This window comes from Diachasma alloeum, unplaced genomic scaffold (genome assembly GCF_001412515.2).
Source record: "Diachasma alloeum isolate Michigan unplaced genomic scaffold, Dall2.0 Dall_scaffold_01086, whole genome shotgun sequence".
Classification (NCBI taxonomy): Eukaryota; Metazoa; Arthropoda; class Insecta; order Hymenoptera; family Braconidae; genus Diachasma; species Diachasma alloeum.
This window is the reverse complement of record NW_021681197.1, coordinates 173,014-200,655: the sequence shown is the minus strand read 5'-3', so window position 1 is coordinate 200,655 and position 27,642 is coordinate 173,014. Positions and strand designations below refer to the sequence as shown.

The following is a 27,642-nucleotide window of genomic DNA, read 5'->3' as shown; positions in this document are numbered from 1 at the left end:
TGTTTTTTATTAGCTGGCAATTTTCTTCAAAACTACTTCAATGAGGAAAAAATAAAAATTTGGAATATCTATACATGAGGGGCTAATTGATCGGATCTGAAGCCTCTTCAGATCGTAAGCGAAGGCTACCCGAGACATAAATTAAGAAATTTCTATAATGATTTCAACTTTCGAAGAATCTCATTAAAACCTATAAAAAACGTTATTATGAAAATTCCGCTATCTCCCTTACATTGGGAAATATTCTTCGAAAACTCAGCAAAGAGCTGAGTCGACTGAAACCGTTTTACCGCCCATTCACTACCGAATTATGTCTTATATATTTTGCGATCAATTCCACGTGAGAAATGTTTGACAAGAGTTTTTCGGAAGGAATATAGCCCGGATGCCATTCCTCCCGAAAATATCTAAAATTGATAATTGATAATTACAACGGAAAACCTGTTTCAACACAGCACGCCAGTCCCGTGAATCCAATTAAATCCCGGAATAACTCATTCAAGAATCTAGAGATTCAATCGATAATTTAAATGCTGTTGTCAAGACGACAGTAAACAATCAAGCCCTTTGGCATTACTTGCTCTCGTGTAAGTACCCGAAATTCAACGCAGTTGACAATTTTTTTCATTGCCATTGCAATTACCGAATCACCTTCGTCCGGAGAAAAAAGACTCGTGAAATAATTTTCGTTATGGCGACTCCTCTCCTGCAGAGCAGAGTCTTTTACGGATTGAAAACCGATGTAATAAGTAACGCGCATTACATTACTGATAACGATATTTTGTATCCGGTTGGCAATGCCCTGGCAATTCACAACTTTCACGAAAAACATCAGCGACTGCTTCGTCTCCCGAATAAGTACCAGATTAATATAATCGCCGTTACCCCGAATAAGTGAGTTTATTTAATGGATTTCCCCCTCGAAAATGGAGTTGAAACTAGCGAGAGGTTCGATTTAGGTGAATCTAGGGGTATAGAAATATTTTTCACATGTTTGTGGGGCTTTAGAAATAGTAGCCCCTCCACCTCGTATTTTTAAACATTTCTTTAAATTATTTACCCCTCTAAATCACACTCAACTCACTCTTTCTTGTTTCTGTAAAATGAACCATTTTTTAAAGGCAATGGCTATTCACACGCCTGCGTGAATCCCTCTGGAACCTCCGTATGTACACTCCATACACTCCATGGGGTTTTTCGAATGATTCACGCAGGCACGAAGTAGTTCGTTGGGCATGTAGATAGTGCACTCTAATCCTTCTAAGATGGTTTTGAACCAGGGGAGACTCCTAGACTCCACTGGAAAATGTTACAACTCTGTTTTTCAATTGAAAACAGACATCATCTTTAGAGACATTTGTCATGTTTAGAGGCCCTAGCACACCATTTCTCGAGCCGCTCTTTCATTTGAGCCCAAAAAAACATTCATATCTTTTCTGACATCTCTGCTACAAACTCTGGTCTCCAACTCTGGTTTTAACTGAAAAGAGTTTGCAGCAGAGATGTCAGACAAGATATGAATGTTTTTTTGGGCTCAAATGAAAGAGCGGGTCGAGTAATAATGGCGTGCTCCCAAGTAGAAATTGACGATAGAAACAGNTTTTTTTGGGCTCAAATGAAAGAGCGGGTCGAGCAATAATGGCGTGCTCCCAAGTAGAAATTGACGATAGAAACAGGACTCATCAAGCCCTGGAGCAAGGCTTGGAAATGCTCAACTAAGGCTGAAGCTCAGCCTTGATAACCACGTTTCAGACTAAGTCCACAAGGCTTGAACAATGCTTGGCGCCAAGGCTTGGTCCAATCCTTGAATTATACAAAATTTTAACAGTTCAATCGCACTTCTTTAAAAAAAATCATATTAATGTTTACGGATGTGGGTTCAAATAATTTCTTATTGCTGCATAACCCCATTTAGGAATTCTGAGCAACTTATGAAAAAGACTGACGGGACTATGTACAGTTCCTCGTGTAAAAAAATTTTTTTATTTCGGCATTTCTGGGGCAAGTGAGAGTCTCAGGGGTATTAGGCGGGCCAGAAAATACAGATTCAGCGTTCACCCGGCGGAAAAATTCGATTTTGGCGAAAGTCGACTTTCCCCCCGAAAAAAGGTTAAATACGGCACTTTGGCTCCGGGTGGAAAAAAAAAATTTTTTATTTCTGCCTTTCCCGGGCAAGTGAGGGTCTCAGGGGGATTAGGCGGGCCAGAAAATACAGATTCAGCGTTCACCCGGCGGAAAAATTCGATTTTGGCGAAAGTCGACTTTCCCCCCGAAAAAAGGTTAAATACGGCACTTTGGCTCCGGGTGGAAAAAAAAAATTTTTTATTTCTGCCTTTCCCGGGCAAGTGAGGGTCTCAGGGGGATTAGGCGGGCCAGAAAATACAGATTCAGCGTTCACCCGGCGGAAAAATTCGATTTTGGCGAAAGTCGACTTTCCCCCCGAAAAAAGGTTAAATACGGCACTTTGGCTCCGGGTGGAAAAAAAAAATTTTTTATTTCTGCCTTTCCCGGGCAAGTGAGGGTCTCAGGGGGATTAGGCGGGCCAGAAAATACAGATTCAGCGTTCACCCGGCGGAAAAATTCGATTTTGGCGAAAGTCGACTTTCCCCCCGAAAAAAGGTTAAATACGGCACTTTGGCTCCGGGTGGAAAAAAAAAATTTTTTATTTCTGCCTTTCCCGGGCAAGTGAGGGTCTCAGGGGGATTAGGCGGGCCAGAAAATACAGATTCAGCGTTCACCCGGCGGAAAAATTCGATTTTGGCGAAAGTCGACTTTCCCCCCGAAAAAAGGTTAAATACGGCACTTTGGCTCCGGGTGGAAAAAAAAAATTTTTTATTTCTGCCTTTCCCGGGCAAGTGAGGGTCTCAGGGGGATTAGGCGGGCCAGAAAATACAGATTCAGCGTTCACCCGGCGGAAAAATTCGATTTTGGCGAAAGTCGACTTTCCCCCCGAAAAAAGGTTAAATACGGCACTTTGGCTCCGGGTGGAAAAAAAAAATTTTTTATTTCTGCCTTTCCCGGGCAAGTGAGGGTCTCAGGGGGATTAGGCGGGCCAGAAAATACAGATTCAGCGTTCACCCGGCGGAAAAATTCGATTTTGGCGAAAGTCGACTTTCCCCCCGAAAAAAGGTTAAATACGGCACTTTGGCTCCGGGTGGAAAAAAAAAATTTTTTATTTCTGCCTTTCCCGGGCAAGTGAGGGTCTCAGGGGGATTAGGCGGGCCAGAAAATACAGATTCAGCGTTCACCCGGCGGAAAAATTCGATTTTGGCGAAAGTCGACTTTCCCCCCGAAAAAAGGTTAAATACGGCACTTTGGCTCCGGGTGGAAAAAAAAAATTTTTTATTTCTGCCTTTCCCGGGCAAGTGAGGGTCTCAGGGGGATTAGGCGGGCCAGAAAATACAGATTCAGCGTTCACCCGGCGGAAAAATTCGATTTTGGCGAAAGTCGACTTTCCCCCCGAAAAAAGGTTAAATACGGCACTTTGGCTCCGGGTGGAAAAAAAAAATTTTTTATTTCTGCCTTTCCCGGGCAAGTGAGGGTCTCAGGGGGATTAGGCGGGCCAGAAAATACAGATTCAGCGTTCACCCGGCGGAAAAATTCGATTTTGGCGAAAGTCGACTTTCCCCCCGAAAAAAGGTTAAATACGGCACTTTGGCTCCGGGTGGAAAAAAAAAATTTTTTATTTCTGCCTTTCCCGGGCAAGTGAGGGTCTCAGGGGGATTAGGCGGGCCAGAAAATACAGATTCAGCGTTCACCCGGCGGAAAAATTCGATTTTGGCGAAAGTCGACTTTCCCCCCGAAAAAAGGTTAAATACGGCACTTTGGCTCCGGGTGGAAAAAAAAAATTTTTTATTTCTGCCTTTCCCGGGCAAGTGAGGGTCTCAGGGGGATTAGGCGGGCCAGAAAATACAGATTCAGCGTTCACCCGGCGGAAAAATTCGATTTTGGCGAAAGTCGACTTTCCCCCCGAAAAAAGGTTAAATACGGCACTTTGGCTCCGGGTGGAAAAAAAAAATTTTTTATTTCTGCCTTTCCCGGGCAAGTGAGGGTCTCAGGGGGATTAGGCGGGCCAGAAAATACAGATTCAGCGTTCACCCGGCGGAAAAATTCGATTTTGGCGAAAGTCGACTTTCCCCCCGAAAAAAGGTTAAATACGGCACTTTGGCTCCGGGTGGAAAAAAAAAATTTTTTATTTCTGCCTTTCCCGGGCAAGTGAGGGTCTCAGGGGGATTAGGCGGGCCAGAAAATACAGATTCAGCGTTCACCCGGCGGAAAAATTCGATTTTGGCGAAAGTCGACTTTCCCCCCGAAAAAAGGTTAAATACGGCACTTTGGCTCCGGGTGGAAAAAAAAAATTTTTTATTTCTGCCTTTCCCGGGCAAGTGAGGGTCTCAGGGGGATTAGGCGGGCCAGAAAATACAGATTCAGCGTTCACCCGGCGGAAAAATTCGATTTTGGCGAAAGTCGACTTTCCCCCCGAAAAAAGGTTAAATACGGCACTTTGGCTCCGGGTGGAAAAAAAAAATTTGTTATTTCGGCATTTCTGGGGCAAGTGAGGGGCGCAGTGACATTAGGCGGGCCAGAAAATACAGAATCGGCGTTCACCTGGCGGAAAATTTCGATTTTGGCGAAAGTCGACTTTCTCCGGATAAATCCAAGATGACACTTTGGCCGCAGGTGAAAAAAATTTTTTTATTTCGACATTTGTGCATCAACTCCTCCACTCACTCTTGCGTGAATCACTGCGAAGAGAAAATATTCTGCGTGAATCACTCCACTGACTCTTGCGTGAAGCATTCATACTACATTACCTGGTTCTCCTAACTCAGAAAACCCCATGGAGTGTATGGGGTGTACCGGAGGGATTCACGCAGGATTGCGAATGGCCACTGCCTTTTTTAAAGCTATCATTCATATTTTCTCATGCCCTTTTGGCTGAGAATTCACAGCGCAATTTTTTTTTTCACTTCCGACGCGTCTGAAGTATTTCCAAGCACATTGGCTATTTTTTCTCTAGTGGAATGGTTTTTTACATTTGTAGTTGAACATCAGAGCTTTTCTTTGTGCTTCATTGGACTCTAAGATTCCGGACATTTTACAATGATTTTATTATTTAAACTTTGAAGGTCTGAATTTTAATCTCTGTATTGAACAGTTAGGAATCGTTTAAAAGATCTGAAAAAATAGAAAGCTTACTTTGGGAGGAAGATTAATGAAATAATTTAAAAATTGCATTTCTGGAAAATTACGAGGATTTTCCTTAAATAATTTACAAACAAATAATCTTCCAATAAAAATAAGACTTCCGATAGTTTGAACACTTTCAATTATTTATTTATAAATTTTTTTATTCATAAACTTATTCATAAACTTTAATGATCGAAAATGGTTAAATTTATAGTGCGGTCTGTACCAAACTATAAAAGACACTCGGATATTCTTAAACCCTGAAAAATCCCCTAAATTGAATTTTTCGCTGTGAAATATTCCGCTAGTTTCCGCTTGATGCCTCGAAGACATCTCGAACTCACGAGAGTTATTTCCCAATTGAAAAGGAAATACGTAGCCCTCTGCGAAGTGGGTGACAAGCCGACGATCTCAGTCTACGATGTCCACAGTCTCCGCCGTAGGAAGACCCTGGGGATCCCCTACGACTGTCCGGAAGTCAAGAACTTCACCTGCATCTCCTTCAGCTTTGACAACAAGTATCTCGCGGCGGTGACGGACTCCCCGGACCAAACGATGCTGTTTTACGCTTGGGAGAAGGGCAAAGTCGAATCGACAATCAAAGTCCTGAACCCCCAGATCCCATCCGCTCTCATCCACCAGATATCCTGCAACCCTGGGGACATTGGTCTGGTTGCCCTCGCGGGGAGATTCTCCTTCAAGTTCCTGACCTGCTCCGAGACCATCTGGCGACCCTACGGATTCTCCAAAGCTGAAAATCTCCTGATCTCCTCGATCTGCTGGCTCAACACCGATCGACTCCTAGCGGGGACTGAAGACGGCCGCATCCTCTTCATGGAGAACGGCGACCTCAAGAACATCTTCAAGATGAAGGAGGTCAGCCTTATGAACCTGAAACTGCGAGAGGAATTTGTCATTCAGCCCTCGACTGAAAACACAACCGAAGACATTCGGGCCTTGACATTTTTTCCGAAGGGCTTTGCCTTCGGCTACGGCCCCGGCAAAATCCTCGTCTTCGAGAAGGATGGCCAACACAAATTCATCCACAAACACATTTTCCTGGTGCCGAGGCAGGTCACCAAGGACCCGGAGGCCACCGAGGCCTTCTACGAGATAAATTCAATAAGTGCGAATGCCAGTTCAGATCGACTGATCGTCACCACCGGCTGGTCCCAGCTGTTCTCCGCTAAATTATGGACATCCAATCTCCTGATGGACGTTACTCCAGAGGACCTGGGGATTATGGGACAGGCTCTGCATCATGGACCCATCAACAGCCTCTCCATGTGCGCCTGGAAGTCCATCTTCATTACTTCGGGGGACGACGACAGAAGCGTCAGAATCTGGGATTACGAGTCTGAGAATCTCGTCATGTTCAAACAGTACCAGGAGAACATCTACTCGGTCGCACTGCATCCCATCGGCCTCTTCTGCCTCATCGGTTTCACTGACAAACTTCGCTTCATGACGATTTCCATCGACGATCTACTGACGATGCAGGAGTTCCCCATCAGGGCCTGTAAAATTGTGAAATTCAGCAATGGGGGGCATCTATTCGCCGCTGTCAACGGCAACATCATCCACGTGTACACGACCATCGACTTCTCCAGTAAATTTCTGTTGAGGGGACACACTGGCAAGATCAGCCACATCGTTTGGTCGCAACAAGACTTTAAACTCGTTTCGGTTGGGCTCGACGGGGGGATCTACACCTGGGACATCACCACAGGCACCAGGACTGGGGAAATTATCCTGAAGAATGTCTCTATCAGTGGGGTGGGGCTCACAGCAGACGCCTCCTCGATTTACTGCATCGTCAATCACGGAATCAACAAGATCTACGAAATCAAGGATGACTCGGTCGTTCGTGAGCTAGCCATGACGAATAATCAACTGACGTCTCTTCTTCTGGGGAAGAACGACTCACTGATCTTCACCACTTGTCCTGGGGGTGTCATTCTGTCCTTCAAGGTCCCTCTGCTGGAGGCACTCGAGTGCAAGGACTTTCACATTCACTGCACGGACATCACGAACATCTGTCTCTCCTTCAACGAACAGAATCTCATTTCCGCCGGGGATGACGGGAGTTTGTGCTTCTGGAAGGTAATTTCGCCTGAAGCTACACTGGACTCTGGTGATCAGTACACGAGTGAAGTTTTAATCGGTAAAAATGATCTTGGGGAGAAGATTCAACTGATTCAAGAGTTGACGACTAGGATCAAAGAATTGGAGACCGAAGCCGCTTACAAAATGCGACAGATTGAGGTGCAGCACAATGATAAGATGCGACAGGTGCACCAGGGCTACTGCGAAGCCATCGAGGAGCTAAAGTTGAAAATTGATAAACTCCACGAGGATCGGACTAACGAGCTCAACAACATCAACTTCGAGATCGCGAAGATGAAGTCGGCGCATGAGAAATCGGTCAAGGACATGGAGATCAGTTATGACAGTAAATTGATCGTTGAGTATGACAAATATTCGGCGTTCGAGGTGAAGAATAATGAGATGAGAGAGGATTACGAGAGGCAACTCGAGGAGTTGTCAGTGGCACGTGGCAAAGAGCTCGAGGAGTCGATTAACAGGTACGAGGCACTGCTGCATGAAAAGGGAATTCAACTCCAGGAGTTTCACGAAGAGATGTCTCACCAGGTGCGGATACACGAGAGGATTAAGGACCAGATCGAGGACGATGCTGACAGGGAGATTGTGGAGATCAGGTCTGGGTACGAGAGTCTTTTGTACGAGGAGCGTCAGGCGAATTTGAAGCTCAAGGGGGAGGCCGGTGTCCTCAGGAACAAGTACGCTGCCAATCAGAAGGAGATCGAGGACTTGAAGAGAAATGTCAGTCATCTGCAGGGGGAGCAGCACCAGTACCAGAGGACAATTGAGCAACTCGAGAAGGATGTAATGGATCTCAAGGGGGAGATAAGCGAGCGAGACGCTGCCATTCAAGAGAAAGAGAAGAATATTTATGAATTAAAGAGGAGTAATCACGAGTTGGAGAAGTATAAATTCGTGTTGAATTACAAAATCGTGGAGTTGAAGAATCAAATCGAGCCGAAGGACGACGAGATCAAGGATCTGAAGGAGAAGCTGCAGATGATGGAGACGGAATTGCTATCGATTAACGAGGAGAATAAGAACCTGCAGCTGGAGATCAGTGATATGAACGACAAGTTGAGTGGAGTTAAACGAGAGGTGCAGGTGGAGGTGCAGAATAACAGGAATAATCAGCTGTTGCTGAAGAGAATCCAGAAGGATTTGGCTGATGCTGCTGCTGTCATCCAACAGCCCCATGCCCTCAAAGTAGCTGTCAAGAATCTTTATAATCGTTACAGCAGTGATGAGGAGATGCAGAGGAGTCGAGAGGCTAGTCTCGAAGTTGAGTGCGAACTTATTAGGCAGAGGGATCATCTGGAGAGGACCATTGATTCGTTGAAGAGGCCCTTTTCCCGAAGAAAGAAAAATACTTGAGAGGATTGTTCATTTCATGGAGTGTGTAGTTACTTTATTTTCTAAATCTCTTATTGTACAAATGGAGTTATTTGTAAATATCAGTATGCGCTTTAGGAAATAAACACTAGTAAATATTCTATAAAATGTTATTTATTGAGACGATGAAAAAGATAACCAATTGAGCATAAATAACTGTCATTAAATAGTACCAACCTTAAATAAAAGAACAGTTTAAAATAATTGAAATAAACCCGTTTAAGTTCAAGAGAGATAGAGAGATCAATGATTTAAAGTAAACCAGGAATGATGGCTTTGCGATCCTTGGGATAATTCGGAAATTCCCTCTTGTAGGCTCGATGCTTTCCCAGTGCCCAGATGCTCATTTGATAAGCACCGGCCAGTGTAAACAGTGCAGCTAAAATAAATGCATTTGTGATTACGTGCGCAAGGAAATTGGTTTTGTTGAATCATAAAAAAAGAAACGAATGAATAATTCACCTGGAAGACATTTCGTCATTATTGTGAATCCAATCCAACTTCCAACTTCGTAAGTGTAATTGGGACATGAGACAGAGTTGAAGAGAGATGTGAGTGGATTATCAGTGGCCTGGGGAATTCTTCTGACTGTTGTGCCTGGTGGCCTCAGATCCCTCAGGGCCAAGTGTATACTCAGATTACCTAACTCGCAAATTACGAACATAACGAGACCAATGGCCGAGGCAGCACCGCTGGGCTCACTGTACAGTGGATGATTTACATGATATGCGACGTACATCGTGAAAAGCCAGTAGTACGAGCAATTTTTGAACAAGTTTCGAAGGGGCATTGTTGCGTGACTGAAACGATGGACAAACAGTGTCTCCAGAATTCTTTTTGCGTAGTGGATGGTCCAACAGGCTGCGGCATAGCTGAAAATCATTCAATTAATTTCAACTCTAACTGAATTATTGCTGCAACTACCTGCATTGGGGCTTATTAAATTGTGATGAGGCTAAGAGAAAAATATAAAGGGAAATGCTCTGTTTGCATAAAAGAATTTTGTCCTCTTTCCCAATGTCTCGAGTGCTAAATTCACTTCAATCTACATGCAGTGAAAAAAATAAATTGCAATGCATTTGAATTATGCATTCTCCTGCGTGAAAAAGTGAAGGCACAAAATTTTTCTCATTGAAAAAATTTTCGTTCCACTGTTGAATCGAATGTCACTAATGGAATTCCGATAAAAAATAAATAGGAATGAATTATTCATGAAATTCAGGAAGTTGGAATGTGATATTTCACTCACTGGACGACAGGCCCAGCTTCTTGGCTCGTTTCTCCGTAGAATATCCAGGGCCTGGTGTAAACCCATAGATAAACGAACAGGGGGCCAGCGTATTCAGCCAGGAAAACTGTTTTCCAGCCAATCTGGGGGCCGAGATCTTTGTAATAAAGTTTTGAGGAATTCCGGAGACCCAATGACTTGACTGTCTCTGAGTCTGACAATGACTTGCCCTTTGCCTCGGCCCGGAGACTCTGGCGTTCGACGTAAGGTGCTTTCTTTTGTTTATTCAATTCTTTTTTTATTTCACCTATTGTTGTGCTCTCGGTCACCTGAAAATTCAATTGTACCGGGAATTTCATCGCTATTTCTGACATAAAAACGGAAGAGTCAACATAATTTATCATATAATTAACACAAATAAACACAAAAATTTTGAGCGTGTCGTTGACATCAGCTGTTGATTGTTTTTATTTCTTTAATTTTTGGAGAACTAAAAAATGAATTGCTTACTCACTCTGACGGTTGTTATGGGGTTCGAGTTTCTCGCCCCAAGAATTTCGATCTGCAATTTAATTCGGTTGTTAATGATGCGAATTATGGGCCACAATAGGGTCTCTGTTTATTTATTTATTTGAATAATCGTTACCTCCATTTTTTCTGGAATTATTCGTCGATGTTTTCTTCACTAATAGCATAGACCGTCTGAGGCCTAAGTTATTCGATCGTTCATCCACGTCTCATCACTTCCGGTTTGCTCGTGTGGTGTCGCTATCGTTCCATACGGCAAAAAAATTAAAAAACACGGTGTCATGGAAACGTTTTAAATTATTTTTGTTTTCGATAAATTATTATTTTTTCTGTTTGTCGTTTCACTTCAATTTTACCACTTTTATTTTGTTTTAAATTCTTCAGATTTTCTTTCATCGAATGAATTATCGCACAATTTTTTTGAGTCGAGAAAATTTAAACTCTCGGTAATGAGTCGTATGAATTTGATAATAGTGGCATAATGACCTTTGCGCCTTTTGTCAATGAAACGCTGCATAAATTTGAGGTACAGCAGCTATTTTCGTTTTTTAGCAGTCATTACGAGCATTATCATCAAGGCGAACAGGTTTTTAGCGTATGGCAATTATTTTGACATTGTACTATAGTCAGGGAAACGATAGTTTTTTTATCAAATACGGTGCGAAGAGGAATTTACTATTTACAATGGGAAAAACTCTGCGTTTGCTGAATTCAAAGGTTCAATCGTTTGTCATTGAATGAAATATGAGAAGTGCTGATGGAGAGCATTTCATTCGAAAAGAAAACGCGAATAATGAAAAAAATTATGCTTTGAAAATTCCGCTCAAAATAATTAAATAAATGAATTCGAAATGCGTAAAAAAAAAATCACCATTTATCGTTTTTGAGGACTTCCTCTATCTCCTAAAAAATTGCCAACACCCTCGGAAACATACTTGAGGGTAGTAGAAGAGTGAAAAGGTCGTTTTTTTGCGATTTTTACACAAAATTTTTTTTTTTTTTTTCATTTTTTTCTGATCTCCAGATTTTTTTTTAGATTACATTCTTCTCCCTCGCGCCGAAAAGCTCATTTTCTCATAAGACTGCGTTATCTTTGCACTTGTACATTAATTATTAACAACAATACTGAACTATCAATCGAACACAAACACAATAACCAGAATGTTTCAATTCATCATAACTTTGGTTTAGAACACGACTTTTTTTAAAATATTAGTGACGGGTTGAAATGTTGATGAAATTTAACCATTTTCTTTTCAATGGAAAGAACAATTCTTTCCCTTTGTGATGAGCCTGAACTGAGCTCTATTGATACATTTGTTTTTAAGTTATGAATAATTTAAAAAAAATCTAAAGTCTCTGTTTTACCATGCGAACAACAAGTAGTGCCACCACTGCTACCGGCACTGTTTGACCGTTAGCAGGTGTCTCGTTGGCTACTTTGATAAATGGGGAAATATGTTGTTCAGGGCAGTTGTTCCATCTCATGGTCAATAGGCCGTGGGCCACTGTGGAAATGGACTACTGCGGAAAAAGAAACGAAGCTCCCCCGGTGCCCCTGCGTACGTGGCACAAAACGTGTCCACCAATCCCACAATTTCATCCTCAGTAATAGGCGTGACTTGTTCTCACACCTACAGTACACATTTAATCAGTGAAATGTCCAAATACGCACTAAAACAAATTCACCGAGTGAGATTTTGTTCCTGTGTGTTCCGGGATCGGCCATAACTCCCTCCGAGTCACCTAAAAGATATTCTCCCCCATTTACGACAGTGGAATTCCCAGTTGGCCTTTTTGATACCGTTGTAACATTTGTCCAAGGAGAACGTATACGTGGATGAAGAGGCCACCTTTTCTTTAAAATCAACCGTAACAATACCATTTAACGGTGGGAGTTTAACACTGCTGTTCATTTGTTGAGTCTACCACTTCGATTATTGGTGTAACACGTGAGTTTGTACTATTAATTATTTATTTTCATTGATTTATTGGCTTTTTGGGGACAGGTTGGCAAGTTTTGCTCGGTTTATCGATGTCTCTGGCATTTATTTTCGCCGGTTGATGAGGTGAAGGTACAGTTTTTTCTCTCCCGTGGAATCTCGGGAATCTGGAGTTGCTTGAGTGCCGGTTCATTTTTTTTACGTCTTGTTGGAGATTATTTATCGTTATCTCTCGGTGATTTCGGTATTTCCAGTCAATTTTCACGATTTTTATCGCAATTATTCGACATTTTCTTCGGGTTTTATGGCTTTTGGGGAATATTTTGGAGTTAATTCCGTTGGAAACGGCATATTCTTGCATTTTGGGGAGGGATTTACGTCGGATTTCAGAGGGTAAAATTGATTGCAAGGTTTTCTCCGCTCGATTTTCAACCTCTTAATGAGGTTTTTGGGACTTCGCAGAGCGAGATGGATTTGCAGGGTGGTCTGGCGTATGTCGGGGTTGTTGTCATGTCGGCAGTGGCGATTTTCCTCATCTCGATGTTTGGAATGAAGGAGAAGTCGTACGAGGAGGCCATCGCCGAGCAGAGGAAGCTGCCGGATGATTTACTTCTAGGTGAGAAATTCATTATTCTTTATGCTCAATGAATTATCTGGGGAGCTGATGGGGGAGTGAAAGTGGTTTCATTGGATTGTTCGAGAGAATTTCCCTTGGAAAAAACTGCATGATGACCCATTTCAATTAAATTTAATTTTTAAAGACGATAAAACCATTTTTGCTCCAATTTTTGTGCTCCAAAATCATTTTGGAGCAAAAGAATTTTTCCCCAATCTCAAAATAAAAATAGCTTTTTCAATCAATTTTTATCGATGGAAATTTTTTTTTGTTCATTTTAACGTGCATTTTCATAAAATTTCAAGACATGTTTTTTATTTTTTTGCTCAAAAATAATTTCAAAGTGAAAAAAAATTCATCAAATCAAACATTTAGCAGAAAAAATGGTGAACAATTATTGACATTCGACTCTAAATGAATTTTCAGGAAAAAAGGAAAAGGGCAAAGAGAAAAAGCATAAAAATAAAGCTGGTAAAAAGGTAAAGGAGAAGAAGGAGGAGAGAGAGGAGAAGGAGGATAAAGAAGAAAAACCGGAGCACGTGCAATTCGAGGAGACTCCCCAGATTTTACCCCCCGATCTACCAGTGCAGGTAATTAGGAATGAATTAAACTCGAGGGTTAATGGGGCTTGGGGATTTAACAAAACTGCTGGAACAAATTTTACCCTCAATCCTTTTTAATATTTTTTTACTGACGTTTGGGCTGTCTTGACGATTTTTTTACGGGTGAAATATGGTATGCCACTTTGCGTATCAAATGTTGCACATGTGGGTCATCCGAGATGACACATGTACAGAGGTGACTAATATCTTATTACATCTATTCGTCGAGTAATTCATCTTTTCAGGAGGTATTACCAAGTTGAAGGTCTTGAATTCTTTGGCGTAAATCAGCTTTTAACACCTCTGAATTAATCAGACACTTTTGTATTTACACAGATGAAAATAACTCAATTTTTTCAATTTCCTCGGTTCATTTATTTCCTCAAAACAAAATCAACAATGAATTCGTCATTTGTTTCTGTTTAATGTCAAATATTTTCTGCCCTCAAAATTCATCGATGACTCCAGTCCAAAAACTCAAGACCCTCCTCTCGGTAATTCAAAATCTTATCTTCACAAAAAAAAAATTGTTTACAACCGAAAAATTCCAAGATTGATTATCTCAAATTTTTTCTTTCACAAGTTGTGATATCGATACTGCACCAAAAATAAATATTTATTCAACGTTGAGATGTCAAAATATACATTTATCTCAGTAACTGGGAATTAACACGATTGCGGGGGTATTTTTTTCCTATCGGGTTGCTTTCAGGAGGCATGCAAGGGCAATAAGAAGAAAAATAAACCTGAAAAGGTGAAACCAATTCTTGTAAACAAGGATGAGTCGCCATTTATCGTGGCAGACGCAATAGCTTCGTCAAATACATTGCCTGAGGTCAATCATTTCGATATTATTCACCCTAAGGACGACCTTGAACTGATACGCAGTCACAGTGTGAGTTACGTGGGTTGCTTCATTCGCAATTTCTTTTTTTACAGGGGAGAGTGAGGTAAAATGAACACTTTCTCTTTTTTTCTCATGTTCATAACCGAGGATTAAATTTATCAATCGAAGGGAAACAATTGTCTTTGCTGTGGAAAAAAGTGTCCATTTTTTCCCACTAGCTCTTATTTTTCACATTTCCTCGCAATTTATTAAAGTTTGCACGTGGTAGATCGCCTCCAAAAAATTAACGAAGCCTTCAAATTATATATTTTTTACTACAGAGCAAATTCCTGCCTTTCTAGAGGAGGTTGAGGTAAAATGGATACTTTTGCCTTTTTTCCTCAATGTGCACAGAGAAACGATTGCCCTTATCATGAAAAAAAAAAAAATTGAATTAGCTATTGAAATTTCAAAAAACGTCAAGTGTCCATTTTGCCCCACTAGCCCCTATTCCTGACATTTCTTTACGAATTACTAACAACAGCAGACACCGGCATAACCATAAATTTTAATTAAAGTTAAAATTTGAATTATTTAATTAATCATGAATTTAAATATTCAAATTCCGAATTATTTTATCAATCAATGATTGAGTTCGGAAGATTGGCGATTATTCGGCTAATCGAAAAATACTTTTACGACGTTTAGAAGTATTTACTCAATAGTTACTCAGTTGACAATTCCCCATTGTCAATTATATTATTTTTCAAATTTCAATGAAGATAAGTAAATCTTAATTATTTTAACTTGCAACTTCATAACATCACTAAATTAATGATTGGTGCCCCTAAAAATCAATGAGCCCTTAAAATAATATTCTCTTTCCGCAGAAGGAAAATTTGACTCAATTAACCCAATCAGAGTCAGTAGTGAACAAATCCCCGAAGGAGACCCCGACAAAGTCGAAAAAGGCCCCAAAACTCCTCCAGAAAAAGGAATCCACAGAAGCTGAATCAGCACCCCCTCAAGCAACTTTGACAAACCGCCCTCCCACACAGACCCCCGCCCCCACCCAGCCGGCCGCGTCTCTCCCGGCCCCCACCCCAGCGCCTCTGAAAGAGTCCTCGAAGAAGAACAAGAAGAAGAACGACATTCTGGCTCAGATCGGAGGTGAAAAGGACGGGATAAACGTATCCCTGCTGATGCCCCTCGTCCAAAAAGCCGAGCTGAGTCGTTCGGAGATTCAAATACTCATCGATCAACTATTGAATAAGCAGCTGGACAACCCCCTGGAGCACTCTGAGTGGACCGAGGGTCGCACAGACCCAGTGATAAAACTGAAGAAGCAATTAGCTGAGAAGGACAAGGCCCTTACTGAGGAGCACGAGGCCAGTGTCACATTTCAGAATAAATTGAAGGAACTCCGTGCTGAATTGAACTCTGAACGCTCACGACTCACTCAGAATGTCAAGCAATTGGAGGAGGCATTGAACAACAAGATGACTGAGGCTCAAACCCTGCACACTCGTATGCAACACATCCTGGAGAGTCATGCTGCTGAGAAGCAGGGCTTCTCACGTCAGATCGAGCAGCTCCAGGCCAAGGTCAACGAGGATGGAGCGATAATTCACAAGATGCAGGCCGACCAGGGACAGACCCAGGGACATTTGCAGAAGGAGTTGAATGCTCAACGTCAACAGCTCGAGGCCCAGTTTGTCCAGATGAGAGAGAACGAGAAGGCCCTGCAGGCACAGCTGGCCCAGAAGCACGTCGAGTGTCAGGAATTGCAGAATGTCAACATGAATATGACGCAGGAGCTTCAGGCCACGTGTGAATCGAGCACTGCTGAGATTGAGATGCTTCGTCAACAATTGGCTATAATGCAGGAGCAGTTTATGCATGCTGAGGGACAGCTCCAACATTATAAGGAAACTGGAGATCGACTGCAGGACATGGCCAGACAACTCGAGGAGTCACACCGAGCCCAGGCGGATTTGGATTTGCGACTTAAGAATGCACATCGCCATGAACAGGATCTACAGAAGCAGATTCACTCGCTTCAGGGGGAGATGAAGATGGTGAAGGCTGAGGCGAATGAGGCCTCTGCACTCAATGGCGAACTCAATAAGGTCCAGGGGGAATTGATGAAACTGAAGAGCGATTTGTCACATTCTCAGAGTGAGGCCAAGTCTGAGGCAGCTGAAATCACGAGCCTGAGGAGTCTTCTCACTGGCAAGGAGGAGGAGGTGAAACTGGCGCAGGGAGAGTTGAAGAAATTGGAGGGAATTGTTGGTGATTTGAAGGATGAACTGACGAGAGTCAAGTCAGACTACCAGAAGATGCAGGAGGAGCAGAATAAGGACAAGAACGAGGTGAATAATCTTCAGGAGAAATTGGCTCAGGCTCAACAAGAAGTCTCCAAGGCCTCTGCCTATATTAAAGTAGCGAATGAAGCAACAAGTGAACTCAAGGTTGTCAGGGCAGAGCTGGAGACGGTGCAGAGTGGAGTTAAAAAAAGTGTCGATTTGAAATTGCAGTTTACCAAGTTGCAGGAGGAGAATAATAAACTTGTTCAGCGGATTGGGGAGACGCAGAGGGAGGTGAAGCAGTTGAGGGAGGAGAATGAAGAATTGGCGGAGCAAATCGCCTCCTTTAGTGAACTCCCTGCGGCTGAGGGCCGGGAGAATGGAGTCGAGGAGAAGAGGGAGAGGGTCAACAATTTGGAGAGTGAAGTGCTCAAGCAGAAAGACTCGCAGATTGACGAGTTGAGGGCGCAGTTGAGTAGCAAGGAGGTGGAGTTCGAGAGACTGAGGGAGGTTGTTGAGGGACTTAAGAGCGATATCAATAGTCAGAGTGGCTTGAGGAAGAAGTTGGAGGAGGATTTGGAGGCTCAAAGGTCAAAGAACAACGTGAGTGATTTTTTATTTCTGTCGTAATGAACAGTTTCGTTCATTCCTCTTGTTTTTTTTTTAGTTCTTTTGGTTGAAAATCTTTTCTCGCTGCTTTTTTTACTCATTCAGTTGGGGGATAGATGTATTTGGGGGTAGAATTCAGCTGGCTTCCATCACTTTTCAATTCTCATTAAATCCCATCATTTCGTCATTTACTTCATCATTTCTTTTAGTGTTTTGTTTTAATTTTTTGATGATTCGGTCACAGGAATTGAGAACTAAAAACTGGAAAGTGATGGAAGCACTTTCCGCCGCGGAGATGCGTTCTAAAAATCCTGGAAAATGTGTCGATGTAAGTCTGGTCCCTCTCCCTTTCCATTTATTCATAAAATTATTTAATCCACTTGATTTTAATGGAGAAAAAAAAATGATGAATTGTTTCTGCAGGATGGTTTGGAGAAAATCAAGGCTGCAGAACAGGAATCCACGAAATCCCTCCTCCAGAGAATATTCCCAGACATAAAGATCCAAGAAAAATCGTACGACAAATGGATAACTGCCTTTGAACAACGCGTTAGTGTTTTATTGACACAAGCAACACCCAATGATGCACAAGAAACAAACACCGACATGGAGAAGCAGAACAAGAATTTACAGGGCATGGTGTCCCACTACAAACAGATTATTGTTGACACTGAGGGAATGCTGAATAACCTTCAGAGCCATGTGGAGTCTGAGGAGTCTAGGTGGCAGTCGGAGTTAAGACTTAAAGAAAATGAGATTGCCAATCTCAGGGTAGAACTTAAAGAACTCCTGAGTAAGACTAACATCAGTGACAAGGTGAGCATTCTCAATTAATTCCATTCATCTCTAATTTAATTTAATAAAAAGAAAATCCCTCGATTAAAATGAAGAGATAAATCTCATGATTCTGTACCATCTGATGCATGCATGGGGAACAGACTAATGAAAACGAGGATTCAACTTTCTATGACAGTGATGGAGTTGAATTTGCATTTAGCTGTATTGAAAAATCCCTTCCAGCAATCACGAGTGAGGTATAATCCAGGGGGCGAAGGGGCAAAATGGACACTAGACTTTTTTTAAATGTTAAAAGTTCATTCAGTTAATGAAATTTGAGTGAGCACAAATTGAGCTCAATTGATCAGTTTATCCCGGAATTGAGAATATTTTTTAAAAAGTCTGAAGTGTCGGTTATGCCTCACCTTCCCCGAATGTTCGTTGGAGCTCCATGATTTTTCCCCTTTTTTTACACTATCAGAAAAAATGGAATGAAACTGAAATGAAATTTCATGGACAGTTCATTGAATTGAATTTTGTTTTTAATGAAATCCCTTGAAATTTCGGTTTACTCGTAATTTTTGTCATCTCGTTGGAAAATTTGTGAGGCATTTCTATGGTTTACAGCTCCAAGAGAAAATATCAAACTTGGAGACTCATTTGGCTGCAGAGGAGGCCGCGAAGGAGGAAGCTAAGGCTGAATTAATTGCACTCAAGACAACACACACACCTGTCAAAGGTGGTGCTGTCAATTTTGCCCACTTAGAACAACTCCAGGAGGTAATTACCATTAATTTTTATAGATAATTATGTGACAGAAGATATTCAAACATTACATATTATTTATTTCAACAGGAAAAACAAAGACTAGCCCAAGAACTTCAAGCTGAACGCAGCGAGTTGTCAGTTCTTCATTCGGAATTGAAGAAATTACGATCCGTCGTGGATAAAAATGAAGCTGAAATCTCTAGACTGGAGGTAAAGTATTCACCATAATTCTCTATCACTCGAGACAGGAAATAGCTATCTTATGAATTACTAGTCTCTTGTCTATGTTCACTTGATAATTTATTGATAAAATTTATTTCTTTGAATTTTAGAAAGTGGCCAGTGGTGCTAGCAGTACCCCAGACCAATCAGCAATGAATGGGCCCCCATCTACAGGCGCATCGAAGCCTGAGGTTCGTATTAAAGGCATGATACCCTTGAAATAACAATTGTTGAATGAATGGCAATTATTCTGATAAATTTATTAATCACTCCGTAATGTTTTCAACTATTCTCTACTCAAACTGCTTATTAATGTTTGAGTAATTAGTAATTGCCAGACATTTTGAGTCAATAACAATTACTAACAGTAAGATTAATTGTGTTAAATATATTTCCCCCCCCCCCCCCGATCTCTAATGATCCTCTCGAATACACGCAGCAAACAAGAACTTCAGAGTCACTGATAGCTGCTATTGAAAAAACGTTAATCAAGAGTGCTGGTAGTGATAAATGTACAATAGACGATAAAAATACGATTCAATCACCGCAAGAGAGTGACAACAGCTCAATGACCTCTGAATTAAATACAAATAATTTTCATACGACGGGTAATGACACACAGACTTGCTGGAATCCTATGAATGGCCAGCAGCAAAANTGTTAAATATATCCCCCCCCCCTGATCTCTAATGATCCTCTCGAATACACGCAGCAAACAAGAACTTCAGAGTCACTGATAGCTGCTATTGAAAAAACGTTAATCAAGAGTGCTGGTAGTGATAAATGTACAATAGACGATAAAAATACGATTCAATCACCGCAAGAGAGTGACAACAGCTCAATGACCTCTGAATTAAATACAAATAATTTTCATACGACGGGTAATGACACACAGACTTGCTGGAATCCTATGAATGGCCAGCAGCAAAAAAAACACAAGAAAAAGAGGAAGGTAATGAGACTCAATGAATGAACAAAAATGAGAGAACACTTTTTATGTCGAATCTGTTTATTTCCATGGGAAAATTTGAAAAAAAAAAATTGCGTTCTGCTGGGATTTATTCATTGGCTATTTCGTTGGTGCATCCTTTCATTAGTTTATTTTTATTTTTTCGTAGAATTGTTGATTTTATCGGCGTCTCCGTTGATAAAAGTATTCCCTTGATTCTATTTTTCGAAAAGATAAACCATGTGATGTCTTATTATTCTCTAGATACTATGAATAAACATTTTGTCATTGGGTAGAGCTCGAACTTTTCATTTTCTATGTTTTTTTAATCTCTGTTGGTATTTTTTGTTTGGTAGTAGGAGAAATTTGGCATGTGATTCTCTGGGGCAAAGGGATGATATTTTTTTGGGTTCTCCTTCTCTCTTGATTTATCTCAATCTACAATGAATCAATGATCAAAGTGCTGCGCCCCAGTGTTTGACTTCGTACCAATAAATCTAGAAGTTAAGGCTCAAGGAGCGAATAAATGAGAGGAATTGGCTAGGGAATGTTTGAAATAGTATTGAGCTGCTCGAAATTATTGAGGGACCTTTGGAGTATAAATTAAGTTACATTATTTTTGAGTCGTGAATAGAGAAAAATAACAAATCATCTTTCCGTTGTTCTGGCAGTCCACTAAGAAAGCTACGTCAAAGAGGCGCAGATTTGCAGGTATGACAAAATTATAAAGAGATGTTGAAAGTGTTTCTCATGTCGTCGTTTGAAAGGGGGTTTAGACAGCTATTTATAGAGCCACATAAACCGTTTTTATATCATTTTTTTTATGCTATTTTTTATTCATCTTCTTTATTTCATTACATTTCACTTCATCGTCGATAGTTTGAGGCACTCATTGCGTAATTTTGCTTTTAAAAAATCAAGCCACTATCGGTTTATGAAATAGAATGGAGAATAATCGAGGGAGTCAAATAATGAATTATTGACTGCATAATTTTTTGGATTGGATAATGTTTTTTTCGCTTAATGTAGAAATTTCTGCTTTCAATTCACACTTTTTTTTTTCGAAATTCCAGGGGGAAAATTATTATTTGCTTTCAATGTTTTTTTTTTTCAATTTTTGTTATTTTGAATTTGTGGTCGTTTTTTTATTTTTTGACTTAGTGCTGAGTGTGTTTGGCATCTTGATTGTCCCGAACATTTTGAATGGATCAATTCATGGCATCAATCAATCATCATTCATTTCTCCAGGATGAAGTGAAATAATTAAATTGACAAAAATTTTTTATGACTGATTGGAGAGTGGCTTTCACTATTTGCTTGATATTACGAGAATAACAGTAATTAGACAGGATTTGAGAGGTTTCGGTCATTCATTTTTAAAAAATAGAAATTATAATTTGCTTCGAGGTTTATGGGCTTTCCTGAATAAAATCGACAGAAGGAGGAGTTGATTAAATTGATCAAGTATATTTGGTAATCGAGGGAGTGGTGCAGCAGATAGTTAGATTGAGCATTAAAAACGGAGGTCAGGTGATGAATAATTTGATAGTAAAACACCTGTAAATAGTAAATGGAGACAATTATTGGGGTGAAGTGCAAACACTGGGGTGAAGGGTACACATTGTTCATCCACTGAATTTTCAAAATCCATTTGGCACTTTATTCTCAGTTATTTAACTCACCTTAACACTCATAATTTTTCTTTATTTTTCGTCGTTTTCTTTCAGCAATCACTAGCTCTAGAAGTTTGAAAAATTGAATTTGTAGAAATTGTACTTTTTCCTGTACATCTCGAATCTTCTTCATTCCAATTTGCACTCGTGTTTTGCTGAGTTTGTTGAATTTTAGAAACAACACGATCTGCATTTTCTCGTTATATCACTTTCTTTTTGTTCAACTTGACGTTTTGTAGTCAGCAAATTTTCTTTTTCTGTATATTCTATTGACAAGAAGATTTATTAAACTTCACTCGATTTTTTTTACCACAAAATTCAATGCTAAAGCGATTATTTAATTTGCTTTCTACCTTGTATCTTCTGTTCAGACTATTTATTACTGTGTTTTTGTCCACGTGAACCTATGTGTCTTGATTAATAACTCACGCATCAAGGGAATGAGTACCTGTGCACAGGAAAAATCCATCGTAAACATTGGTGTACATAGAAATACCTATTATATATTCATTGATTTAATGATCATTTAATTTTTCAGGGTGGTTCAGGAAAAAAGTAACATCTAGAACAAAACTACGCTAATGAAGAAATGTATCTCGAGAGTTGGTAGAGAATGCGATAAAAAAAGACTAATATAATAATTGAATATTATTGAATAATGTTTATTATATAAAAAATATCATATTTTATTATGTGGAAAAAAAAGTATAAAGGAATAAAAAAGCAACAGACGCGAGTAGATGGGACGCGAGGGATTGGTAGACGGACAAAAGCAATTGTAAATGGAAGAAAATTAAGCGAAAACCAAAAAAAAAAGGGGGGGGACAGAGAACATCACCGATTTTCCAATCACCATTTCTAGACTTTTTTTCGAAGATTATTAATGAACAAGTAAACGCAATGAATTTAATTATTAATTAGAGATAATTGATCGATTTTTTTTTTCACTATTGTCAGTCGAGAAAATGACAAATTACCACGATTAGTGATGGGAATAGTCGTTTGAAACCAAGAGATTGAATTCAATTATTACAATTTTAATTGCACCAATGATTAAAATCAAATTGGATGTTGATTAGTGAGGGGAATAATTAAAATTAACGATCAAGTCGTGTCAAGCAATTCTCATTGAATTTTTTAATGACTTGGAATGAGGAGACGAGGAAATTAATTAATTATGGAAAGTATAATTGATATTCTTGCTCTCTGATTCCATTTCTCAACGCAATTGCAGTTATCGATGAAGTAGTTCAGCAATCGCACGTGCAATAATGAAAATGTAACGAAGCGGACGAACAAATGAAATTGATATAAAATAGTCCTGTTTATGAATGAAATTAATAACTGATTGATGAAATTTGATGGCTTTTGCGCGCAAATAAAAATTAATTAAAATCATGTAATCGAAATAGATTTCTGTTTTTTTTTTGCGAAAACGCTGAGAACAGTCCAGAGTAATTATTTAATCATTGACGGTTTTATTAATCATAGATATATTTTTCATCGTATTAAAAAAAAGTATATTTAAAAAACAGGGAATCATATCAAAAATTGCCAAGTAACAAATGATTAATAAGAACTGAGGGAAATGGGAAATTTATTTTGGGGTTGAGTGAGATGAAATCCTTTTTTTTTACACATTCTCTCTCTCATTTTGTGCATTTTTTTGCAATTGAAGAATTTAAACTACGTTTATTGCGTTCTTAATACTCATACAAAAACCATTGAAATCCTCGGAGATTCATTTGATATTGTCATGTTACTGAATCCCAAAGTTTTTAACAGCGTAAGAATTGAATTCACTGGAGATGGGCTGAAGAATATGGAAAAATTCTCGAGAAATATAACGTTAATCTCGAAATTAACCGAGAGATTCCATGAAAATGGTATTCAGGGTTTGGTGAATGAAAATAAATGAGTGAGATGTCTTCTTGCACTGAGAATTTTCAACAAATGCATGGAAAATTCAACGTGAACATTTATAATGCCAATTTTTTTAACATTTACCAACACCACCAAACCCTGCTAATGAAATGAAAATTTAATGGAAAAATGGAATAACCAGCCTAAATGGAGAAATAATATAATACAAGCTGATCGCTATTATTATGATGAAATAAACATTTTTTCATTCAATACCGTACTTATTTTATATACATTTTATATACATGCAGAATTAAGGGAAAAATATTAACGAAAAATAATTAATTGTAATTCGATTGGACAGTGATGATAATTATTGACAAAATCAACAGACTCAAAAATTTAATAATTTATTGAGGTGAAATTAATTGCTAAGGCCGACACTTTATTATTTAAAATCAACTGGAACAATCAATTATTTCGTCCAATCGAAGAGATTATCTTTTTATTCCCAATGAGAAGTGACGAGAAAAACCGAACAAAAGTGCATTTTCACACTTCACCAAGACTCAAAACCAATTATATGTTATCTGTTGTTTAATTCTCTGTTAAAATCATTAGAAAATGAAGAGACAAGAAATCCACACAGTGATGTTGTTGAACTTTTAAAAGAAAAATTAAAACCATTGGGTCAGCCTTACTGAATTTGATGATGAAACTAAAAATTCTGGTAGTATCTTATTATTACGACAGTTGCAATACATAGCATTAAATGAACAGAAGAAAATACTAATAATAAAGTATATGTACCCTGCAATAATGAAGATTTACTCATTCATTCTCCCTCACCCTCAAATAACGACACAGTATTTTGTTGTCATAAAAAAGTTGTATTGAATTTTCAACTCTAGGTCTATATCACAGGCTGAGATAATTCCATCTACAAGCGATCTACTAATCTACTTGAACATATTCTGCAAGAAGCCGAGAATGTAGCTCCCCAAATCCTCATCCTGATTGGTCCAGGACACGTAGATGGTCTTCTGATCGTCCTCATTCCCCTCGACCATCACCACAACAGACTCCACTGAGATTGAGCCCTCGGTCATTTGCAGCTGCCAGCCCTCGAGTTTCTCCTGCAGTAGTGGAAGGAGTTTGAGGGTCGTGGCGTGTGGAGGGTCTGGATCCCTGACTTGGACAGTTGACGTGAACCTCACCACGTGTTTGGGGATGCCAGCGGCCTTGGCAGCTTCGTCTGCATCCACCAAGCAGACTCCATCCTCCCTGAGCATGAGAACTGAATGGAGAAGTCTCCTCCTCTTGGGGTCTGGAGGAAGAGCCGAGTACCTCTTGGCTTCCCCTTTCAGCAGAGCCAGAGAGGCGTCCACAGGGACTTTGGAGCTCGTCGTGATGACACAGGTCTCCCCATTCGCTGGATTGTAGCAGTTCACCCCATACTCCTGCTTAATTTTATCCTTCAAGTACTCCATCTTGGCGAATTCCCCGTGAACCAGCATGACATTCTTTGGCTCGCAGTACTGAATGAGCTGCATGATACCTTTGGCGTCGGCATGAGCAGAGAACGACATGTACTCGACTGCCATCTTCACCTCGACAATTTGGCGATTCTCGAACTCAATGCGTTTAGCTCCACTCAAAACCTTGTGACCAACTGTCCCCTGAACGCAGAAACCAGGCATTATCACCATATTCAGCTCGTTGGGCGCCCACTTCTTGAATATCTGGAGGGAGAGGCCTGCATGCAGCATTCCTGGAGTTGCAAACACCACCATAGCCCCTGGATTATCGATGTAGGCTTTGTCGAAGGGCTTGATGTGCTTGAAGTCAAACATATTCCTCTGGACAAATGTCTTCTTGATCTTCTGGTTGGTCCAAGTGATGAACATTTTGTAGTAGTTGTTGGCCTTCTCTGTGAGCCCCAGGGCGAAGTAAACGGGGACCTTGAGGTTCATTCTCTCCCAGTACGTCTCGAGGAGGATGCAGAGCTCCTGGGCCCTCCCTAGGGCGAAAACTGGAATGAGAATCTTGCCCCCTCGGTCTATGCACTCGTGCACCTTCTTCAGGAAGTCTCGCTCTCTGCAGCGTTTCGAGTCTCTGATTGTCGTTGCGTACGTGGACTCGGAGATCAGGAGATCTGGACGACATTTGTCGATCCAGGCAGCCCCCAAGTGTCTGTCTGGCGTCATGTTGTAGTCTCCAGTGTAGACTATTGACTGGGAACCAACTCTGATCCAGAACATCGCTGCCCCTAGGACGTGGCCTGCGTAGTAAGCTTTAATCTCGAGCTCAGAGTCAACCATCACCGACTGGTGGAGGGTCACTGCTATCACTTTCTTCATGCAGTCTTTTATCATTTGAGAGGTGAAGAAGTTGCTCTCACCTTTCCTCTCAACAGCGACTTTCCTCATGTCCTCCAGGAGAATTGGGGCGATGGCTTTTGTGGGGTGGGTCATGTAGATTGGACCTGTGTAACCGACCTGTAGAGAGGAATAACATCGTGATGATGAGGTGGAGAGAATGCGTGTACTAGGAGCGTTTGAATTGTTCCCCGGAAAATTTGAGTTTTCAAGGAATATCTCCGAATCTAAGGGAGATGGCGAAATTTTTGTAATTACCTTTTTTGTAGGGCGAATTGAGAACTACAAAAAAGGTCATGACAAAAATTTGGCTATATCCCTTAGATTCGGAGATATTCCTCAAAAACTCGGCTGAAGTTGATTTTTTACTGTTGGTCAGTTTTCGATGAATATCTCGGAATCTAAGGCAGATAACAAAATTTTTGTCAGAAGCTTTTCTGTAGAGCGAATTGAGAACTACAAAAAAGGTCATGACAAAAATTTGGCTATATCCCTTAGATTCGGAGATATTCCTCAAAAACTCGGCTGAAGTTGATTTTTTACTGTTGGTCAGTTTTCGATGAATATCTCGGAATCTAAGGCAGATAGCAAAATTTATGTCAGAACATTGTCTGTAGAGCGGATTGAGAGCTACAAAAAAGGTCATGACAAAAATTTGGCCATCTGTCTTAGATTCGGAGATATTCCTCAAAAACTCGGCTGAAGCTGATTTTTATTGTTGGTCAGTTTTCGATGAATATCTCGGAATCGAAGGCAGATAGCAAAATTTATGTCAGAACATTTTCTGTAGAGCGGATTGAGAGCTACAAAAAAGGTCATGACAAAAATTTGGCCATCTGCCTTAGTTTTCGAGATATTCATTGAAAACTGACCAATAGTCAAAATCGACCTGAACCGTTTTACCGTTTCACTACTGAAACTTTATTCAATACATTAACACGGATAAACATCCCCTCCCATCCGTGTTCTTACCATTTCTGTGAAGTAGGGGAGGGCCCCACAGTGATCCAAGTGAAAGTGAGAGATGATAACGCAGTCGATGTGGTTGGTGGTGGGCCCCTCAGGAACGATATAAGAAAAATCAGGAAACCTCCTCTCGTCGTTGAACCCCATGTGCATTCCACAATCCAGCATTATGTTTTTCCCGCCCATGGAGACCAGAATGCAGCTTCTGCCCACGTCCTGTCCTGCCCCCAGTGGAGTCACCTTGATGTCAGGCATTTTATCCAAGTTATTTTACTCTCAAGTGTCTTTTCAATACTATCAACCCACGAAAGTGTTATTTATCGTGAAATTTTGGGGAGAAATCTCGGAGTAACATCGGTCTAACCTCAACAGAACACTTCATTCAGAACGCACAACGAGTGTACTTATTATTTTATCAGAACTCAAGGGAATTGAGCACTGGAATTAATCTAAATTAATTAAAGTCAAAGTGTTTTTGCTTTGAATGGACTTGCTCTATTGTTTCACCAGATAAATACTGTTTTTTCACCGCTCACGACTGCCCAATCGATCGACAATTGATGGACCTCAGAGCCACGTGGAAGACCTTGAAACTATCCATAAAAAAAAAGGAATAAACAAAAAATAAGTGCAAAATTGAAAAACTGATTGAGTGATGACGTACTATGACGTCAAAATGCACTCATTCCACTAAAAAAAATAT

At 40.4% G+C, this 27,642-nt stretch overlaps 4 protein-coding genes across 5 annotated transcripts; 2 read left to right on the top strand and 2 right to left on the bottom strand.

Moving 5' to 3' along the window:
* The first annotated feature begins 691 nt into the window (after nucleotides 1–691).
* LOC107045800 (cilia- and flagella-associated protein 57) lies at nucleotides 692–8,748 on the top strand. Its single transcript, XM_015268157.2, has 2 exons — nucleotides 692–894; nucleotides 5,559–8,748. Exons 1-2 carry the CDS (start codon nucleotides 692–694, stop codon nucleotides 8,665–8,667), a joined length of 3,312 nt encoding a protein of 1,103 aa, XP_015123643.1. The 3' UTR covers nucleotides 8,668–8,748.
* A 33-nt stretch (nucleotides 8,749–8,781) lies between these two features.
* Nucleotides 8,782–11,421, bottom strand: LOC107045802 (very-long-chain enoyl-CoA reductase). The gene is made up of 6 exons (XM_015268159.2): nucleotides 11,313–11,421; nucleotides 10,560–10,681; nucleotides 10,428–10,475; nucleotides 9,935–10,242; nucleotides 9,148–9,557; nucleotides 8,782–9,064 (listed from the first exon to the last, which is right to left on the bottom strand). Exons 2-6 carry the CDS (start codon nucleotides 10,563–10,565, stop codon nucleotides 8,937–8,939), a joined length of 900 nt encoding a protein of 299 aa, XP_015123645.1. The 5' UTR covers nucleotides 10,566–10,681; nucleotides 11,313–11,421; the 3' UTR covers nucleotides 8,782–8,936.
* Nucleotides 11,422–12,054: 633 nt separating this feature from the next.
* LOC107045799 (kinectin) lies at nucleotides 12,055–24,415 on the top strand. Of its 2 annotated transcripts, XM_015268154.2 has the most exons (12): nucleotides 12,055–12,393; nucleotides 12,847–13,000; nucleotides 13,427–13,590; nucleotides 14,315–14,497; nucleotides 15,319–17,337; nucleotides 17,588–17,671; nucleotides 17,767–18,159; nucleotides 18,748–18,900; nucleotides 18,976–19,098; nucleotides 19,221–19,301; nucleotides 20,731–20,770; nucleotides 22,271–24,415. In XM_015268154.2, the coding sequence occupies exons 2-12, from the start codon at nucleotides 12,853–12,855 to the stop codon at nucleotides 22,312–22,314; spliced, it is 3,432 nt and encodes a 1,143-aa protein (XP_015123640.1). In that variant the 5' UTR covers nucleotides 12,055–12,393; nucleotides 12,847–12,852; the 3' UTR covers nucleotides 22,315–24,415. The 2 variants fall into 2 exon arrangements, with proteins under 2 accessions (XP_015123640.1, XP_015123641.1); XM_015268155.2 differs by lacking the exon at nucleotides 20,731–20,770 and having other exon boundaries at nucleotides 12,056–12,393.
* LOC107045801 (integrator complex subunit 11) lies at nucleotides 23,223–27,503 on the bottom strand. Its single transcript, XM_015268158.2, has 2 exons — nucleotides 26,946–27,503; nucleotides 23,223–26,093 (listed from the first exon to the last, which is right to left on the bottom strand). Exons 1-2 carry the CDS (start codon nucleotides 27,192–27,194, stop codon nucleotides 24,555–24,557), a joined length of 1,788 nt encoding a protein of 595 aa, XP_015123644.1. The 5' UTR covers nucleotides 27,195–27,503; the 3' UTR covers nucleotides 23,223–24,554.
* Between the last annotated feature and the right edge of the window lie 139 nt (nucleotides 27,504–27,642).

Coding starts and splice junctions, on each gene's coding strand:
- LOC107045800 (XM_015268157.2), top strand. CDS start 692: ATGGCGACTCCTCTCCTGCAGAGCAGAGTCTTTTACGGATTGAAAACC. Junction 895..5,558: donor ATCGCCGTTACCCCGAATAA/GTGAGTTTATTT, acceptor CCAATTGAAAAG/GAAATACGTAGCCCTCTGCG.
- LOC107045802 (XM_015268159.2), bottom strand. Junction 9,558..9,934: donor GAAGCTGGGCCTGTCGTCCA/GTGAGTGAAATA, acceptor AATGATTTTCAG/CTATGCCGCAGCCTGTTGGA. Junction 9,065..9,147: donor AATGACGAAATGTCTTCCAG/GTGAATTATTCA, acceptor CATTTATTTTAG/CTGCACTGTTTACACTGGCC.
- LOC107045799 (XM_015268154.2), top strand. CDS start 12,853: ATGGATTTGCAGGGTGGTCTGGCGTATGTCGGGGTTGTTGTCATGTCG. Junction 17,672..17,766: donor ATCCTGGAAAATGTGTCGAT/GTAAGTCTGGTC, acceptor TTGTTTCTGCAG/GATGGTTTGGAGAAAATCAA. Junction 18,160..18,747: donor AGACTAACATCAGTGACAAG/GTGAGCATTCTC, acceptor TATGGTTTACAG/CTCCAAGAGAAAATATCAAA.
- LOC107045801 (XM_015268158.2), bottom strand. CDS start 27,194: ATGCCTGACATCAAGGTGACTCCACTGGGGGCAGGACAGGACGTGGGC. Junction 26,094..26,945: donor TCCCCTACTTCACAGAAATG/GTAAGAACACGG, acceptor TCCTCTCTACAG/GTCGGTTACACAGGTCCAAT.